The 20196-nt window shown below is 44.7% G+C and overlaps 1 protein-coding gene and 3 long non-coding RNA genes across 8 annotated transcripts in view; 1 reads left to right on the forward strand and 3 right to left on the reverse strand.

The window, feature by feature from the left end:
* Positions 1-3402, forward strand: part of LOC125720552 (adhesion G protein-coupled receptor A3-like) — a 30026-nt gene extending 26624 nt beyond the window's left edge. Inside the window, 4 exon segments of the mRNA XM_048996085.1 lie at positions 637-732; positions 945-1878; positions 1880-2126; positions 2532-3402. Of these exon segments, the coding sequence (XP_048852042.1) occupies positions 637-732; positions 945-1878; positions 1880-2126; positions 2532-3082 (1828 nt within the window). The 3' untranslated portion in view covers positions 3083-3402.
* A 620-nt stretch (positions 3403-4022) lies between these two features.
* LOC125720598 (uncharacterized) lies at positions 4023-6943 on the reverse strand. Its single transcript, XR_007385517.1, has 3 exons — positions 6801-6943; positions 6488-6661; positions 4023-6145 (listed from the first exon to the last, which is right to left on the reverse strand). It is a non-coding gene; the product is annotated as an uncharacterized LOC125720598 (long non-coding RNA).
* Positions 6944-9567: 2624 nt separating this feature from the next.
* On the reverse strand, positions 9568-10734 carry LOC125720591 (uncharacterized). Its single transcript, XR_007385502.1, has 2 exons — positions 10326-10734; positions 9568-9970 (listed from the first exon to the last, which is right to left on the reverse strand). It is a non-coding gene; the product is annotated as an uncharacterized LOC125720591 (long non-coding RNA).
* A 6070-nt stretch (positions 10735-16804) lies between these two features.
* On the reverse strand, positions 16805-19759 carry LOC125720592 (uncharacterized). Of its 5 annotated transcripts, XR_007385504.1 has the most exons (6): positions 19512-19759; positions 19181-19375; positions 18727-18825; positions 17950-18203; positions 17704-17836; positions 16805-17625 (listed from the first exon to the last, which is right to left on the reverse strand). It is a non-coding gene; the product is annotated as an uncharacterized LOC125720592 (long non-coding RNA). The 5 variants fall into 5 exon arrangements; XR_007385505.1 differs by having other exon boundaries at positions 18042-18203; positions 19181-19759; XR_007385506.1 differs by having other exon boundaries at positions 17708-17836; positions 19181-19759.
* Between the last annotated feature and the right edge of the window lie 437 nt (positions 19760-20196).

Raw genomic sequence — 20196 nt, forward strand, 5'->3', positions numbered from 1 at the left:
TATAAATATGGTGATAACTTAGTGTACCACTAGGGGGAGCTTGTGCACCACCAGTGGTGTGCAGACCACAATTAAAGAATCCCAGATTTAGAGCTTGTTTCAGGAATCCCTGAAAGGCACCTATTTGCTAAATATCACGGCGATAATGGCTGTTCACACCGTGATAATTAGAACTGCTATCAGGTATGTGGTAATGATGATGGTGTTTGAGTAGTAAACGCCTGTCCTTCGAAACACTTTTTTTCTGCAGTTAAACTGTGGACCACAGGAGGTCACTATAGTACGAAGAATCCCACCTTTGACCGTGCCCAAGGTTTCTTTGCATCCACTGTTGACCGGAATATTTCAGTTTTTGTTTTTTGATTTGAAAATACTACTTCATAACAATCTCCAGGGACTAAAGAAAGAATATTTCTGAATTTGACTGAAGTGTTTCATTGATGAGGAATCATCTTCGTGCTACGCAACGCTGCGCATAAAAATGTGAGCGTGCGTGATGAGCGCCACCTTATTAGTCAGGGCTAATCTGGGCAACAGTGTGGCTGTGACCAGCTGTTCCGGTGATGAGCCGACACTGCAGGAAGCTCTGTGAACAGGCTCTGAACACAGAAGTGATGGGCGTGTCTCTCCCCACAGGTTCTACCTGATTGGCTGGGGCGTACCGATGGCCATCTGTGGTATTACTGCGTCAGCTGACATGAAGAACTACGGCCAGCAGGGCGGCGCAGCATAGTAAGTGATGGTAGCTTCTGTCCAGTGTCCCGTTCCGCCTCCCCAGTGGCAGTAGGGCAGAAGACAGGCCTTATAGCACAGTGACATATGTCCATGCATCCATTACCCAGTCTGCCACCTAGCTGTCAGTACTTGACAATAAGTTTTCGTAAATTGCTTTATGAAAAATAGTTCTGAAGAAAATCATTTTTTTGTGATCCTCCATCTTCCAGCTGCTGGATGGCGAGGGAACTCAGCCTGGCTGCTTTCTACGGTCCGGCTTCTGTCGCCGCCCTGGTGGCCTGCCTGTACTTCCTCGGTACCCTGGTGCACATGAAACGCCGGCCAGGCCGACGCTATGAGCTGAAGGAGCTGGCTGAGGAGCGACAGCACATGGCGGGAGACGCCTCCCAAGGTGCCCCACCGGCGGCTTCGGAGAACCAGCATTCGTTCGGGGCCCAGCTGCTCGGCACCTCTCTGACCCTGCTGCTGTCCGCGCTGCTCTGGGCAGCCGCCGCACTGGCCGTGTCCCAGGACAATCCGCTAGACCTGTGCTTCTCTTGCCTATTTGGGGTTCTGGCTCTGGCCACAGGGACCTTACTGCTGGTGCACCATTGTGGATATAGGGGGGAGGTGAGGCGTCTTTGGGCTTCGGCCTGCTGTAGCAGGAGGCGAGGCGACTCAGGCCAGGTCATGCTAAGCACGGCTAATGGATGTCCGCCCCTGGTGCCAAACAGCAACACGAGGTCCTTCTCCACCAATGGGAGCGCGTCCAGTACAAGGAACTCCTCCCAGGAGTGCAAACTGACCAATCTGCAGGTGGAGGCGGTGCAGCATAAGCCCCTCCCACTGCCCAGTAATGGCACCGCCGCCCTTCTGGACTGCAGCTTGACGGAGCACTCTTTGGACAACGAGATCCAAATGCATGTGGCTCCGGTCGAGTCATCATGCCGGGTTGACTGGCGCTCGGGGAGGTTGCAGAAGTGTCGGACGCGGGCCCAGCGACTTGGCCGGCTGGAGGCGCTGCGGGGGTACGCTTATGACGTACCCACCAGTGTGGACGGCAGTGAACAGAGGGGGCCATGCGGGAGCCAACAGGCTCATGGGGGCCGCTTTCAGAGCCGGAGCCAGGGACATCTGGACAGCAGCGACACCGGTACCCCCGCTGCCCCGTCGATGCCGCAGCATGGACAGGCAATGGAGCAACTTAGGGGCTAGCATTGGGGCTAGCGTGCCTACTGTGGGGACTAGCTTAGCATCTAGCATTGGGGCTAGCATGCCTAGCGCGGGGACTAGCTTAGCGTCTAGCATTGGGGCTAGCGTGCCTAATGTGGGGACTAGCTTAGAATCTAGCATTGGGGCTAGCGTGCCTAATGTGGGGACTAGCTTAGCGTCTAGCATTGGGGCTAGCGTGCCTACTGTGGGGACTAGCTTAGCGTCTAGCATTGGGGTTAGCATCCCTAGCGTGGGGACTAGCTTAGCGTCTAGCATTGGGGCTAGCGTGCCTAGCGTGGGGACTAGCTTAGTGTCTAGCATTGGGGCTAGCGTGCCTAGCGTGGGGACTAGCTTAGCGTCTAGCATTGGGGCTAGCATCCCTAGCGTGGGGACTAGCTTAGCGTCTAGCATTGGGGCTAGCATCCCTAGCGTGGGGACTAGCTTAGCATCTAGCATTGGGGTTAGCATCCCTAGCGTGGGGACTAGCTTAGCGTCTAGCATTGGGGCTAGCATCCCTAGCGTGGGGACTAGCTTAGCATCTAGCATTGGGGTTAGCATCCCTAGCGTGGGGACTAGCTTAGCGTCTAGCATTGGGGCTAGCGTGCCTAGCGTGGGGACTAGCTTAGTGTCTAGCATTGGGGCTAGCGTGCCTAGCGTGGGGACTAGCTTAGCGTCTAGCATTGGGGCTAGCGTGCCTAGCGCGGGGACTAGCTTAGCGCCTAGCATTGGGGCTAGCGTGCCTAGCGTGGGGACTAGCTTAGCGTCTAGCATTGGGGCTAGCATCCCTAGCGTGGGGACTAGCTTAGCGTCTAGCATTGGGGCTAGCGTGCCTAGCGTGGGGACTAGCTTAGCGTCTAGCATTGGGGCTAGCATGCCTAGTGTGGTGGTTAGCATGCCATCTGGAGAGGCTAGCAGCCCAAGCAGAGCTAGTAGCTGTCCTGGGGAAGGAGAGGCAGCTGGAGGCTTTGAGTCAAACACAAACATAGATTACATAGAACAGAGCATGGAGGAGGGTGGGCAGTCTGAGTCACATGGGCCCGACCTAGCCAATCAGAATGGATCAGTTATGGACAACGGGAGGGATGGGCTCTTACTTATGGCAGATAACCCTACCGATATGAAAATCGTCTCATGGAAACATGAAACTACTGTGTAGCAATTCTGCTTTCCTAAAATCTTGCCTCGTTCTCTGCGGTGTGAGGTTTCCATTCAGTCAAATAGAGCGTCCTGTGTCTGACGGACGTTAGTGAAAGAGGGAATTGAGCTACCTTACATGCAGAAGAACACCATGTCCATGGTGATGTAAAGGTGTCATGTTACAGGATTGCCTTTCTATAATCTGATTACTCTTGTTGTACTTTTGTATACAGAATTATTGCATGGCTCATATCTGTATGAAGGTATGTTATGTCAAGTCTCATGGCTATGTCCTTGTGAAGGTAATTTTATAATAAACTGAGTATCTTCTTTGCACAAGCTCTCGATATACCCATGCCTGACATAACAGCGTCTTCCTTGAGGATCTTCAGTGACATTCAGATGATTAGTTGAAAGTGATTAATTTCTGTTTCTAAACCAGCAGATAGCTGCCATCCATTTTGAAAAGCTAAACTGGGTCGAATGTGGATTTTTCTAGATGCTGGAGCCTGAGCCATTTCTTTATAAGGGCCAGGGGGCTACCCGCGATGCACGGCTCTGGTGTGGCAACCGTCAGGAAGCGTCGCAACCCATCGCCGTGAGTCGCTGTCAGGGTCGATTTCTAAAAAGGCGAGACGCGTGGAGGCCGATAATGTGTCCCTGGACGCCGTCACATGCATAAGACAGAAGGCCAGGTTTATGGGGGAGAATCGGAGAAGCAACGTCCCTGGTTGTGAACTGAAATACTCTGTGACCCTCAGAAGGCCCAGCAAAGCTCAGATACCTGCACTGCTTCCAGTCTGCTTCTGCAGAAATTGGGCACCTTCATTACACACCTCTCCACTTAACCATTATTTATGTAGCTCTTTGCAAATTTGAAATTCAGATCAAAGTACTTCACATAAAGATTAAAGACAGGGAACAAAGACAGAGAAGCGCTACAAAATACAGCCGCGGCCAAAAGTCTTGAGAATGACACGAATATTAATTGTCACAAAGTCTGCTGCCTCAGTTTTCATGATGGAAAATTTGCATGTGCTCCAGGATGTTATGGAGAGTGATCAGATGAGTTGCAATTCATTGCAAGGTCCCTTTTTGCCATGAAAATGAACTTTATCCCAAAAAACCCATTTCCACTGCATTTCCTGCCACAAAAGGACCTGCTGACATCATTTCGGTGCTTCTCTTGTTAACACAGGTGACAATGCTGGAGATCCCACTGTCATGCTGATTGACTTAGAATAGCAGACTGGATGCTTTAAAAGGAGGACGGTGCTTGAAATCATTGTTCTTCTTCTGGTACCCATGATAGGAAACACATGCAGTCATCATTGCTTTGCACAAAAAGGATATTGCTGCTAGTAAGATTGTACCTAAATCGACCATTTATCGGATCACCAAGAACTTCAAGGAGAGAGCTTCTATTGTTGTGAAGAAGGCTTCAGAGCTCCCAAGGAAGTCCAGCAAGGACCAGGACCATCTCCTAAAGTTTATTCAACTGCAGGATCGGGACACCACCAGTGCAGAGCTTGCTCAGGAATGACAGCAGGCAGGTGTGAGTGTATCTGCACACACAGTGAGGTGACTTATACGATGGCCTTGTTTCAAGAAGGGCAACAAAGAAGCCACTTCTCTCCAACATAAAACATCAGGGACAGTTTGATATTCTGCAAAAGGTGCAGGGATTGGACTGCTGAGGACTGGGGTGAAGTCATTTTCTCTGATGAATCTGGAAAAAAGACCCAGAGAAGAGAAAGTGATGCTACCATCAGTCCTGTGTCACGCCAACAGTAAAGCATCCTTAGACCATTCATGTGTGGGGTTGCTTCTCAGCCAAGAGAGTGGACTCACTCACAATGAATGGTACCAAAACATACTCCCAACCATCCAAGAGCAGTTTGGTGATGAACGATGCCTTTTCCAGCATGATGGAGCTCCATGCCATAAGACAAAAGTGATAACCAAGTGGCCCGGGGAACAAAACATCGACACTTTGGTCCATGGCCAGGAAACTCCCCAGACCTTAATCCCATTGAGAACTTGTGGTCAATCCTCAAGAGGCGGGTGGGCAATCAAAAACCCACAAATTCTGACAAACTCCAAGCACTGATTGTGCAAGAATGGGCTGCCATCAGTCAGAATTCGGTCCAGAAGTTCATTAACGGCATGCCAGGGGGAACTGAAGATGCCTTTCGCACTTACCAACTGCTTGTAATTATGCTTTAGTATACCATAGAAACATCAGACAAAAAGATCTACAAACACTGACGCAGCCAACTTTGTGAAAACCAATACTTGTGTCATTCTGTTTCTTTCTTCTCTCTGTTTGCCCCTGTCTCCTGACCGGTCTACCCCCTACTCTGATGTTTGTGTATATGTATGGTCGTGTTGATGGTTGGTTTTTTCACCGGTACTTGTGACTAGTGACATGGTGTATTGCAACAGCAATAAAGGGTTTTCATCATCATCATCATCATCATCATCATCATCATCATTCTCAAAACATTTGGCCACAGCTGTATGTGTAGGGTAAACAGATGACTGATGAGACAATTATGCTGTAACTAGTGGGATCCAATTAGTAGAGACCAAATTGGACAGGTTTGTGAATCTCGGTTTTCATACAGTAAGTCTCTGGGTGTTTCTAAATATGCGTCCTTGACCATACTTGTGTATTTTGTGTAAAACACCTATATTTTTGCAGCCCTGGCTTGTCTCTGTTCTCTCCACAATGGTCGACACTACAAATTGGCAAAATCAGAATGACGGGGGTTAGATGATTGACAGCACTGATATGTGATTGTCAGTACAGAGGCTCCACAAGTTAACAGCAAAGGATTCTTAGAAATCAACCCGTATCCCCTGATGGACGGGGGCAGCCACAGCTGCCAATCGGGGACATTCACAGGAGGTTCTCCAGTGCACAGCTGGGATTCTCCTGTACAGCAGAGAACACTGTCAGTCCAGAGTCACCCGGGTGATTGTAGCTCAGATCCAGCGCTCTCAGGTGTGAAGGGTTTGATAATGAAGGGCCTGACTCAGGAAAACGCAGCCATCTTCTGTGACCCGACAGCCTGACAGTCTGCAGACAGGAAGAACGACTGACTCACGTAAATGTTTACTCTGAGTTTGACACCTCAGTACGATAAACTCGAGAACTACGCAGAATCACTGATTTAGTGCAGCATCTGAGTTTTCACTTGTCATCCACTTAATCAAGCCTCTTTCAATCACAAGCCCTTAATAAACCTGCATTACAGCTCCATTAATGTTTTTTTTTTTTATTTCAATTTTTCATTTAAATTATTTTACACCTCTGAATATTTATGCCTATGCAGTACATAATAATAATGTATAATTTTAACGGCATTCATAAATAAAGATTCTATATACTTAACATAAACAGCTAACAAACAGTTCTCACCCGAGTCGCTGTAGTATACAGTTGGGATCTTCAAGTCCACCACAAAGTAATTTCACTCCCGAGTCTTTGAGATCATTGTCTTTCAGTTCCAGCTCCCTCAGCTTAGAGCTGGCAGAGCGCAACAGTACGGCCAGATCTCCAGGGCACACCTCTGTGAGGCAGCAGTAACCCAACCTGTCAAGAAAAGACCTCCAGCTGTTAGCTAGGAGTGCCAGTCACCCACCCAGACCTGTGTGAAAACAGTATGTGGGACCCTTTATATGTAGAAGGAAAAGGAACTATTTAGACACAATCATCCTCTGTTTGTACTCACTTTAACGCCTCGAGTTTACAACTCGCACGGCTCAGCTTGGCACAAAGCTCTCGTACACCAACATCTCCTACATCATTGTAGCTCACATCCAGGTCTCTCAGGTGTGAGGCATTTAAACTCAGAGCTGATGCCAGGATCTCACTGCCTACCTGAGTGAAATAACAGTTCAACAGCCTGGAGAAAGGAGAGCAAAACGTCTTGCAATTCAATTTCAACTCAGTGTATTTGTATAGCACGTTCTCACATTACATTGTCTCCAAGTGCTTCACGGCATCCTCACCCAAAGCCCCCAGTGAGCAAGCCAGAGGCGACAGTGGCAAGGAAAAACTCCCCAGAAGGAAAAAACCTTGGGAGGGACCAGACTCAGAAGAGGAGCCCAACCTCCTGGGGCGGGCAAGAAAAGTCAAGTTCACAATTTCCTGGTCTTAACATCCTGCAGATCATCTTTCCATTTGAAACAAAGCAAATGTTGCGGTCAGGAGTACTCACATAAGTGTCTGTAATCTGCAGCGAGGACTACTCAGTCCAGGAGCCAGAAGTGTCTGTAATCTGCAGCGAGGACTACTCAGTCCAGGAGCCAGAAGTGTCTGTAATCTGCAGCGAGGACTACTCAGTCCAGGAGCCAGAAGTGTCTGTAATCTGCAGCGAGGACTACTCAGTCCAGGAGCCAGAAGTGTCTGTAATCTGCAGCGAGGACTACTCAGTCCAGGAGCCAGAAGTGTCTGTAATCTGCAGCGAGGACTACTCAGTCCAGGAGCCAGAAGTGTCTGTAATCTGCAGCGAGGACTACTCAGTCCAGGAGCCAGAAGTGTCTAATCTGCAGCGAGGACTACTCAGTCCAGGAGCCAGAAGTGTCTGTAATCTGCAGCGAGGACTACTCAGTCCAGGAGCCAGAAGTGTCTGTAATCTGCAGCGAGGACTACTCAGTCCATGAGCCAGAAGTGTCTGTAATCTGCAGCGAGGACTACTCAGTCCAGGAGCCAGAAGTGTCTGTAATCTGCAGCGAGGACTACTCAGTCCAGGAGCCAGAAGTGTCTGTAATCTGCAGCGAGGACTACTCAGTCCAGGAGCCAGAAGTGTCTGTAATCTGCAGCGAGGACTACTCAGTCCATGAGCCAGAAGTGTCTGTAATCTGCAGCGAGGACTACTCAGTCCAGGAGCCAGAAGTGTCTGTAATCTGCAGCGAGGACTACTCAGTCCAGGAGCCAGAAGTGTCTGTAATCTGCAGCGAGGACTACTCAGTCCAGGAGCCAGAAGTGTCTAATCTGCAGCGAGGACTACTCAGTCCAGGAGCCAGAAGTGTCTGTAATCTGCAGCGAGGACTACTCAGTCCAGGAGCCAGAAGTGTTTGTAATCTGCAGTGAGGACTACTCAGTCCAGGAGCCAGAAGTGTCTGTAATCTGCAGTGAAGACTACTCAACAAACAACAACAAATAATAAATATCTGGATTCTTATATTCACCCCCAATTTGTGCCTATCCGTAGGTATGGAAGAGAAATGTTCAACTTTTTCCATGTAGAGTATTGAACGCACCATGGGTCAGTAGTTCTGTCACCCAGCTCCCTTACTGCCTCGTTACCGTAAAAAAGAGAGAATTTCAAAATCATTTCCTTATCATGCTATACAACACAATGTTCTTCTTGAAGAGCTTAAAAAAATGTTTCATTGTCGGAGAAACACAAGGAAGGTAAAAAATAGGATCACTCTTCTGCAGGTCTTTATTCAGTCTCAGAGCAAGGTCAGTCAGATTCATCTTCTCCAGGATTTCAAGCATGATTTTCAGAGCACCGTCTTCATTGTAGGAACTTATTACGTAGGCGATGTCCGTTTTATCTTTAATGTCCTTCAGCTGACCCCAGGAATGGGCTTTAACTCTTTATATACTGGGATACTCTGGGGATGGTCTGAATTTAAACTCCTTCAGCTCGTAATCACTGAGCTCCTTCAGGTAATCCAGCAAGAGGCCAGCAAGCGAGGCCTGGGTGTGAAGAGGGTAAGAGGCGAGTTTATGAGACCTCACAAGCCTGTACACGGTCACTCAGACACACACACACTGACCTTTCCGGTAATGGACGTTAATTTTCTGCTACATGTATTTCATTTCTATGAGTCACTCGTGTGTTTATCATATATCATTATTCAACCATTATTTAACTAGGTTGGTCCTACTGAGATTTAAAATCTCTTTTTGCAAGAGAGACGTGTCCAGGATAGGCAGCAATAAAAAAATACTGCATGTAAATGTCCTAAGAACATTTTTTATTTGAAAATGGATTTAGTCAAATTCTTTAAGTGTTAAGCTCATGTTAGATTTAAAGTTAAAGTGTATAAAAATTTTGTGATTGTTGATAAAAAGTGCTAAAAAGTGTGTGCTTAAATTACTCATGTAAAGTGGCTGAGCTGCGCTTAATTTGGTATGTGACGTGCTTGGTCACATGACTTGAGCCCGGTAAGGTGTGGCCTGAAGCATCATGGGTTGAGTAGCATGGAAGCCACGGCAGAGCAAATAGTCTGTACATGGTCATGGGGCGCACACGGTAATATTATGCACTGTGTAAAAGTACGCATTTCATGATTTGTGTACATTGTCAGCAATTTGTGGTTTGTTAAGTTTGTTATTTATGTGATATGTTTACTGATGTATGTACAGTCACGTATGAACGGGGAACTTACGCTAATGCTTCATATTTTATTTTCCTTTGTTTTGTGTAGTTTTCACGATGTCTTTGGAGATCGAAACGAATAAATAAGTCTTCAAAACATCAGTAGAGACCGTGCCTTTTATTAGACCAGTGCAGCTATACTGCAGTTTAAAACCCAATACAGCACATTAAAAACAGGGTTAACACCATAAAATAGCATGCTAAAAATATCACGTTAAGACAATAACGAATATATGCCATTCTATTTTGTTACTATACACCTTTTACTTCTACATTTGGAAAGCGAGTTTTTTCGGTGCTATTTTCAGTAACTTCTGGGTAAAAATAGTTCATGTGTTGAACGTAAGCTTTTCTGTAGTGCAGAGTCTGGTATTTACAGCATGTATTACATGGCAAACCGTTGTCACCTCTTCATGGGAGCGGCGAGCCACGGCTTAGACGATCAGGGCTCCGGCATCATATCTGCAAAGAAAGCAGCTTCCGGGTATCGCAGTCCGCTTTATGCTCTATTGAGGAAGCCGATAAAACACCCGACTCATTATTGTGGAAAAATAATATCTCTTTAATTAAACCAAATAATTAAAGCGTTATTTACTACGCAAGCACGGAGGACAATTCAAATGCGTCCATGTCAATCACGCAATGATTGCAATAATCCATAGGAATGACGAACTGCTCTTTATAATTAAACAATTTGTACAAACAGGTTATCTGTGAAAACTTTTTCGCAAGTTAGCAAATCAAAGCCTAATAATATTAATACAGTTCTAAAGCACTTCGCGTTAGTTACATAGTCTCAGAGCTGTACACTTACATAGGCTATGTATTAATAGTTAATATTTCTCTGCAGTGAATACTTACTGCTCTCAATACTGAAGTTTTCTTCTCTCTTTTCCTTATTCTATACTGCGCACAACTGGTATTTCCGTATAGCCTTTTATCTTATATTCACATCCACACCATATGAACATTTCACTCCCTTTTCCGGAAGCCTGCCTCTTTTCAATTTCGATTTCATAAATGAATCCAGCCCGGAAATGTACAGTTTAATGGACTCTAGTAGAAGTAAAAAACTAATTTTAGCACTTTGATAGACGGAACTACAAAGTTAGTTTCAGAATTCAGGCATTCGGATGCTTTGGATCAGAACCTCACAAACGATAAGTAAAAATGTTTAAATGACATGTTTTCAATGTGGAGAAGAATAATAAGCTACACCCGCTGAATGAAAGAATGGCGCTTGTTCGCTAGTTATATTTTTTTCTCCAAATGCCCGCTGAATATCTGCTTCCGTGTCGCGGAGACGTAACGATCCAACAGTAAAGCGCAAATGCTTTGCTTTTACTAGCTATTGGTTTTCTTGTATTTTGTAAATTAAAACAAAAAGCTGGAATGGACTGGCTAAATGAATTCAACTAATGAAAAGTTTGCTGCAAATCAGGTTGTAGAACAACTCAAGCGCTGTAACTTTAATGTTAATTTAGCTACTTTAACTTGAGCTGAATGTCATAGAATTTCTCTTTAAAATTTGGTAGCTTTTGAAAAAAAAATTACTTTGCTCTGAAACAGGCTGTGTAACAAGTGTCCTTCAGAGGACATACTACAACTCTTAACTTCCCACTTTTAACTGCAGTTTGATTTTGGTGATTTTGTTTTATTTATTTAGAATTCCGTTGATTTGGAATAAATCAAAATTGCTCTGACACATGTTGCAGAACACGTGCCCTGTGAGTAGCACACTACAGCCCGTAGTTTGGTAAATATTAGCTACAGGAGAGTTTTGATTTGAGAGAAGTTAAATTAATTGCTTTTGAATGGTTTAAAGATATTGTTGTAAGCAAGATGTACAACACCAAGTTGTCATGGACCTGGGAGGTTCAGGCACACGGGTCAGGCATGGAAACACAGGTTAACCTCAAAGACATGAGATACACCCCATGAGCTACACAAGCAATACTACACGGGACAAACATCAATGACTCCAAGAGGAACAGAACAGGATCAGGAACTTAAATACAAAAGGCTAACAAGGATAATAGAAGACAGGTGAAAACAATTAAGCAATCTGGGATGGTGCAGGACAACGAGCAATCTGGGTAGAACACACAAGGACTGGCACAAAAAAACAGGAACGAGGTGAAAATAATAATTAACTCGGGGAGCTAGGGAATCAAACGGAAACTAAGAACCTAACAGAAATGGGGAAATCGAATACAACACAGGGGAATAACAGATAGGTAAAAACACAGTCACAGGCACAAAAGCAATAACCAGAAGTAAATACAAATCAAAACACCGAAGTTGATGTGTTGGAAGGAGAAAAAAATGGGCAAGTATCAGGATCTGAGCAACTCTGACAAGAGCCAAATTATGATGGTTATACAACTGGGTCAGCATCTCCAGAACAGCAGGTCTTGGTGAGTGTTTCTGATGTGCAATGGGCAGTAGCTACCGAAAGTGGTCCAAGGAAGACCAACTCGTGATCAAGTCATGGGAGTCCCTTCATTGATGTGCGGGGGGAGAGAAGGCTGGCCAGTCTGGCCCGCAAGGGAGCTACCGTAGCACAAATTGGTGAAAATGTTAATGCCGGCTTTGATAGAAAGGTGACAGAACACAGAGCGCATCATGGGTTCCTGCATATGAGGCTGTATATCCGCAGATCGGTCAGAGTGTCCATGCTAACCTCTGTCCAAAACCACCTACACTGGTCATGTGAATGCCAGAACAGGACCATGGAGCAATGGAAGAAGGTGGTCTGGTCTAATGAGTCTCATATTCTGCTACATCATATGGACTGCTGGGGAAGAGATGGCACCAGGCTGCACTATGAGAAGATGTGTGTGATGCTCAGGGATATGTTCTGCTGGGAGACCTTCGGTCATCCTATCACCTACCTAAACATTATTGCAGACCATGTGCTCCCCTTCATGGTAATAGTAGCAGACAAAACAGAGATTAACATTTCTTTAATGAAACTCGCTTTCTGCAAGCAAAAAAATTTTTTTTGGGGTATTTCCTCCAATGACAACTTATACATTGCAAAATTCAAGTCTTCATCCAAAAATGTAATGAATCTCCATACAACTGCCACGTTTCCCATAAGTGATTTTCCTTACCTGTCATGGAAGTGTCAAGCGCTTATTTTCATGTAGAAAATACATTCTGTACCACAAAAAGCATTATTTAATGACAAAATCAGGTAAATGAGAGGCTTGTATCTAAGATGACACCTAAGTTACGGGGTGAGCTAGTGAGGGTAAAGTTCAGCCCTTTGGAGCGGAGTGCAGAGATTATAAAATCCCTATCTGCAGACCTGCCTCCAGACAACAGAACCTTGGTTTTCTGAGCGTTTAACGATAAAAGGTTTTCAGCCATCCGGGTCTTGACTTCATTAAAATGTAAGGTGACAATAGGTGTGGTGTCGTTAGGCGTAACCGAAATGTATATTTGAGTATCGCTAGCATATGAGTGATAGTTAACATTATGTTTTTTTCATTGTGATTCCTAATGGCACCATGTAGAAAGAAAACAATAGAGGACCAAGCACTGATCCTTGTGGTACTCCAAATTTAACTGGTGACTTTGAGTATCTGACACGTGACCATTTGAGTCATTTTGTGGTCAGACATGGTAGAAGGACAGGGTACTGGCCTGGGAGTCCAGGTACACGCCCAGAGTCTGTAAATCGGAGTGGGGTAGCAGTGTCGTGACCATATTCCTGTTGGGACTAGAAACTCAACCATTGTGGAAAACAACACATCCTGTATGTTTACATATGACCCTGCAGACTCACGTAAGCGATGGAGAAGCCAAGACTTGTCATACTCCAGCACGGTACCATCAGGAGTTTCATAAATGCTATACTTCCGTGGGATTCATAGCTTGGGTCCTTATTGAGCTAGCATCGGAAATTCATTGCAGAGTTTCAAAGCACTTATGTAAGTCGCTCTGGCTAAGGGCATCTGCCAAATCCTGTAAATGTAAATGTAAATGGATTCCTCGGTATGCCACCCTGACGGTGACCTCCCCACTGGCCCTGACCTCCCAGTTGCAGCGGCCAGAGAGGGTCTCATGGGAAAGCACTTGCAAGTCGCAGTTAAACCTTTCCGAGCTACTGGGGTAACACTGTAATCTCTCTCCCCCACGTCACCTTTTGGTCCCCGTCAGACAGGAACAATTGTCTGCGCAGTAGGGGGATCCAGACTGAAGTTGCAGAAATCTGCGGGTCAGTGGTTATGAAAACTATGCTTGTGTCTTTGGTTTGTATGACATGGTGCTGATGTAGCACGCATGAGAAACACACCACACAGAAGGAATAACTGGAAATAATGAGAAAGTATTTGCAGGAATCATGGGTTAGATCATGATGGAATAAAGTGTATTAATATGAAATAAAACCTACATTTTTGCAGTCCTGGCCTGTCTCTGTTCTCCCCACAATGGTCAACACTTAAAAAACACAGAATCAGAACAACACAAATTAGATGAACGACAATACTGCTATGTATTCTCAGTACAGAGACTGCACACATCCACCTGCACACATTCTTAAAAATCAACCCATATCTCCTGATGGACAGGATGGGCAGCGACTGTAGCCAATCGAGAACACTCAGAAGAGCCTCTCCAACCCACAGCTGAATTCCTCCAGTCTGGTCCAGAGACGCCCGGGTGATTGTAGCTCGGATCCAGCTCTCTCAGGTGTGAGGGGTTTGAATTAAAGGCTCGACTTGAATTAAACGCAGCCTCCTTCCGTGACCCTACACCCTGACAGTCTGCAGACAGGAAGAACGACTGACTCAACACAGACTGCAGCGCAAATCTTTACTGTAGTTACACTAAACTTCAATAAAGAGTCCTCAACACTTCAATAAACTAAAGAACTGCACAGTCTATTGCCAAGAATCACTGCTTCAATGCAGAATCTGAATTTTCAATAGTCATCCTCTCAATCAAACCTCTTTCTATTATGTTTTATATACCAGAGCCTTCCAATTTATCCTGTTTAAAAGTGGCCATATACTTCAAACAACGTCCAGACAAAATGAAATCGAACATGTTGCATACTCAAAATGGCACCCATCACCTTCTTTACTCTGTCATCCCACAGGTCTACCGAATGTTTTCGATGCAGTGAACCCACATAGATAGCGCAAATAATTATAGTATAGTGGTGCGTGCATCGTGTGGTGAGTCATTTTAATAAAATTAATGTTTTATCTCGTGAGCACCATCAACTATGCTTACATAGCATTTCAAAAGCGAATCTCACCAAGAAGACCCCTAACAGCAGCAGATTTTGTGAAGATCACTTTGTCAATGGAAAGAATAACTCAACAATCACCATGTTTTCATTTCTATAGATGACAATACTGGTCAGTAGCTCTCTCAGGTGGTTAGTTACCTGGAGAGCTGATGCCACTCTTTCGCATGACTTACAAATAAGGTTACAATGTTAAGCCTGCCCATTGATGTCAGAAGAAGGATGTTAGACATACATTTACACAGGACTGCTTGCAATATACTTGCAATATTCAAAAAAGATTTTTTTTCTCCTTAATTACATTCTCATCATTATTTGTCACACAATCTGATTTTTCTGATTTTCCCATAATTCCTGAGTTGACATCATGCTCATTTGACACTTAACACAGTTTGTGTTTTTCTACCCCATAGTCTGGGTCCAATGCATTTCTTGTTCTCTTGTGTGAATTTCTAAACACCATACAGAGCAGCAAGACACTCCTGAAAGCTCGAGTGTATGTGTCTGTATACTTCTTGATGCAACCCAGTCTCCTCAATGAAGATTTCTATGAACAGATGGGAATATACAGATGCTTCATGGGTAGCGATGCCACAAGATTTCAGATCCTCGTCATAAAATATCAGGTTTTCCATGGAGCATGAGCATGGAAAGAGAGCTCACCAAGTCTGAGATTAGTATTTTTATCTTCCACTGACAACGTTTTTGAATTCGTCACATGCTTCCCTTGATGATTTTAAGGCTTATTTGAATGAGCAGAAAGTGAGTGTACATTCGAGTCAGAGTTTGGGGTTTGTCTTTGCTGAGTTCGTTACCTATTGGTCGCTCAAGGATAGTTGCTGAAATCCAGCACAAGATTGGAATACACACATGATAAACAAGGTCCTTGATGACGTAATGTGAATAGCACGTTTGTTGCTCAGGGCCATGTTGCTGAACCATTTGATGAAGTATTCTTATTTCTGTGCGTCATTAAATCCCCGTACCTCTGTTAGCTGTTGGATGCAGTCAGGAGGGATCTGACTGGTTGCTGCCAGCTGGGAGGTTATCCAGAGGAGAGGGGAGGGAAGGAGAACCAAACGTACACCAAGGGTGCTTTCCCACCGCACCAGCTACCATACTTTCGGTACTATTAGCACTTCCATAAAGTACCAAAAGTATGGTACTTCTTTTGTGTTGGTTTTCCATCCATCCATCCATCATCTCCCGCTTAATCTGGGGTCGGGTCGCGGGGGCAGCAGTCTCAGCAGGGAGACCCAGACTTCCCTCTCCCCGGCCACTTCATCCAGCTCCTCTGGGGGGATCCCGAGGCGTTCCCAGGCCAGCCGAGAGACATAGTCTCTCCAGCGTGTCCTGGGTCTTCCCCGGGGCCTCCTCCCAGTGGGACATGCCCGGAATACCTCCCCAGGGAGGCGTCCCGGAGGCATCCTGATCAGATGCCCGAGCCACCTCATCTGGCTCCTCTCGATGCGGAGGAGCAGCAGCTCTACTCTGAGTCCCTCCCGAATGACCGAGCTCCTCACCCTATCTCTAAGGGAGAGCCCAACCACCCTGCGGAGGAAACTCATTTCGGCCGCTTGTATCTGCGATCTCGTTCTTTCGGTCAGTACCCATAGCTCATGACCATAGGTTTTCCACTATCGTAAAAACTGGTACTCGTTTGTCCATCCTTCCATTTTACTTTTTAAAAAATATTTTTATCTCTAATGCTTTTTATTTCATTTCTCGCTGTTTGGTGTGTGTTTCTAAAGATGGCGGCTATTTGCATAACCAATCAACAGCAAATATGTTTGCAAGTCCCACCCCAAAGTACCGAAGTACCAGAGAAGTACCCCAGCTGGTTTGGCACTTTCGGTACTGGAACTTTCGGTGCTGATACTCGACCGGACGTCAATGGAAAAGCGAAGTACCGTACCGAAAATACCGTACTTTGTGTGGTGGAAAAGCGCCCCCAAGTGGCACCTACCCCTTACCTAGTGTTTTTAACAGTTTGATCAGCTACACAAGAGTATATATGCGCACACATGCTAACCTTAGTTGTCTCCACTTCATACCTCAACAACTCTTAGGAACAGCATTTCACAACAGTAGCGTCACAGTCTTATTATGCGGCATAAAACAGCAGAGCTGAATACCAGCAACAGCATTAGAGCAGCAGCGAAGCAGACCCTGAGCAGCAGCAAAACCAGGCTTTTGTAGGCCAAGCCCCTCCCACTTGACAAGGAAGAGGCGGAGCAAAGTCCCAAGCACCCCCAGCTGGGTCCGGTGACCTGGCAAAAGAACAGAGGTACATAGACACAAAAATACCAATGTGTATGTTCACGTAACACCTGTGATAAGGTTGGTTAACAGCACATCCATTGCAGTTGACCAGGTTTCATCGTCTTTGAAATTAAGGGGAAGACGCCATTCATCCAGGCCATCAAGGGTAAACATAACCTTCCCCCACGTGATCTTTTCTGCTTCTTCCATTTCTGGAAAGTGCCAATAAATGAGCCGAATGAGGCTACACTGCTTCTCCTTCATCCGATTTAGGTCACGGAAAGGAAGAGTAAATACAAAATCAATATCTTGGTTTTCTCTTCCTTCTGCCCAGTCAACCTGCGATACCTTTGGTCAGAACAGTTCTGATATGTTTCCTCTGACTGGGGAGCAGTTTGAAGACATCACTGCATTTCATGGTGTGTTCTGGGCGAAAAAATTTTTTCAGAATTCTAGAATCTCGTGTTTATCATTTACTCCCCAATTCCCAGCTTCTGTGACGTACAGCTCTGTGTAGATATCACTGAGAAAGGTGGTCTTCCCTTGTTTTGACAATGCTTCAAATATACATTTGACTATATAACTTCTCCTTGAGTCTGCTTTCAATTTGTCCTTGGACATCTCTGTACTTCTCATCTGAAATAACAGGAAATGTAAGGATCAAAATCATTCTACAAAATGGATTTAAACACTGCATAAAATATGTACACATACCCACACTTTTCCTGCCACACTGGAAAAGGAAAGTGCGATAATGAGATTTTATTGGCTTTTATTGACTTGTAGAGTATTGGAACACGCCACAGAGCGGTAATTCTTTCATCCTGCTCTCCTCCTTACTCGTTACCTAAAATAAGGGTCAATATAAAAATTATTTCTAATTTCTATTATCAGTATCAGACAAGTTGTCCTTTTTCAAGAACTTTTAAAATGTTATATTTCAGAAGATAATATGATTACTCTTCTGCAGGTCTTTATTCGGTCTCAGAGCAAGGTCATTCAGGTTCATCTTCCCCAGGATTTCATGCATGACTTTGAGATCACCGTCTTACCAGTAGGAACTTATCATTAAGCCGGCGATGTCCATTCTATTCAATTCCTTCGAGTCCTTTTAACTCTTTATACCTCATGTGTCTCAGGTTCCATTTAAACTCCTTCAGCTCGTAATCACTGAGCTCCTTCAGGTAATCCAGCAAGAGGCCAGCAAGCGAGGCCTGGGTGTGAAGAGGGTAAGAGGCGAGTTCATGAGACCTCACAAGCCTGTACACGGTCACTCAGACACACACACTGACCTTTCCAGTAATGAACGTCACTTTTCTGCTATGTGTATTTTATTTCTATTAGAGTCACCCGTCTGTTTATCAAATATCATTATTCAACCATTTTTTAACCAGGTTGGTCCTACTGAGATTTAAAATCTCTTTTTGCAAGAGAGACATGACCAGGATGGGCAGCAATAAAAAATACTGCAGTTTAAGACCCAATACAGCACATTAAAAAACAGGATTAACACCATAAAAAAGCACATGCTAAAAATATCACTTTAAGACAATAACGAGTATATGTCATTCTATTTTGTTACTATACACCTTTTACTTCTACATTTGGAAAGCGAGTTTTTTTCGGTGCTATTTTCAGTAACTTCTGGGTAAAAATAGTTCATGTGTTGAACTTAAGCTTTTCTGTAGTGCAGAGTCTGGTATTTACAGCATGTATTACATGGCAAACCGTCGTCACCTCTTCATGGGAGCGGCGAGCCACGGCTTAGACGATCAGGGCTCCGGCATCATATCTGCAAAGAAAGCAGCTTCCGGGTATCGCAGTCTGCTTTATGCTCTATTGAGGAAGACGATAAAACACCCGACTCATTATTGTGGAAAAATAATATCTCTTTAATTAAACCAAATAATTAAAGCGCTATTTACTACGCAAGCACGGAGGACCATTCAAATACGTCTTTGTTAATCACGCAATGATTGCAATAATCCATAGGAATGACGAACTGCTCTTTATAATTAAACAATTTGTACAAACAGGTTATCTGTGAAAACTTTTTCGCAAGTTAGCAAATCAAAGCCTAATAATATTAATACAGTTCTAAAGTACTTCGCGTTAGTTACGTAGTCTCAGAGCTGTACACTTACATAGGCTATGTATTAATAGTTAATATTTCTCTGCAGTGAATACTTACTGCTCTCAATACTGAAGTTTTCTTCTCTCTTTTCCTTATTCTATACTGCGCTCAACTGGTATTTCCGTATAGCCTTTTATCTTATATTCACATCCACACCATATGAACATTTCACTCCCTTTTCCGGAAGCCTGCCTCTTTTCAATTTCGATTTCACAAGTAAATCCAGCCCGGAAATGTACAGTTTAATGGTCTCTAGTAAAAGTTAAGAAATAACTTAATTAAGCCCTTTGGAAGACGGAACTGCGGCAAAGTTAGTTTCAGAATTCAGACATTAAAGTAATAACAAAAAAGTTTTAAAATCCAATGTGGGAAGAAGAATAAGTTATACCCGCTTAGGCAAACAGAATGGCGCTTGTTCTCTAGTTATTGTTCTTTCTCCGAATTGTCACTGATTATCTGCTTCCGTTCCGTAATGATCCGTGAGTAAAGCCAATCTTTACCACTTTAATCATCAGGCCCCCCATCAGTGAGAAGAAAGCAGAGGCAATGTGTGTGACTGATATCAGGACCCCTGCAAATATGAAACATATAAGCAGTTATTAGACGGAAATGCGGCACAGTTAGTATTTAGAGTCCTGCCTACCGCAGATCTTGCACATCTTCTACACTCCATCTGTAACAGCGCGTTGCCGCAGCACCATACGTCATTTACCCGGTAACAACAAATGCTATTTTCTGATTGGCTGGTAGATGGCTATTAACGCTGTATAACTTTGAACACTTATAAACTCGTCGGAGAACGTACTCCAGTCCTTGTCCATCAATTCTACATAACGGGATACATCGGTGGACATTATCCCTATGTGTGAACCGGTTGAAATGCGTGTGACTCTCGGCCATTGCAGCGGTCCAGCTGTCCGACAAGTTTAATCGTCATATGTATGAAGAACAGGATGTACAGGATACAGCATCTCAGAACGTGATCTTCCTGGCATTCGCACCCGTTGCATTGCACGTAGTTTATGGAGATTGGTGACATAAAAAAAAAAAATCCAATCGGGGGCATTTCAGTG

The sequence above is a fragment of the Brienomyrus brachyistius genome, chromosome 25 (genome assembly GCF_023856365.1).
Source record: "Brienomyrus brachyistius isolate T26 chromosome 25, BBRACH_0.4, whole genome shotgun sequence".
Lineage (NCBI taxonomy): Eukaryota > Metazoa > Chordata > Actinopteri > Osteoglossiformes > Mormyridae > Brienomyrus > Brienomyrus brachyistius.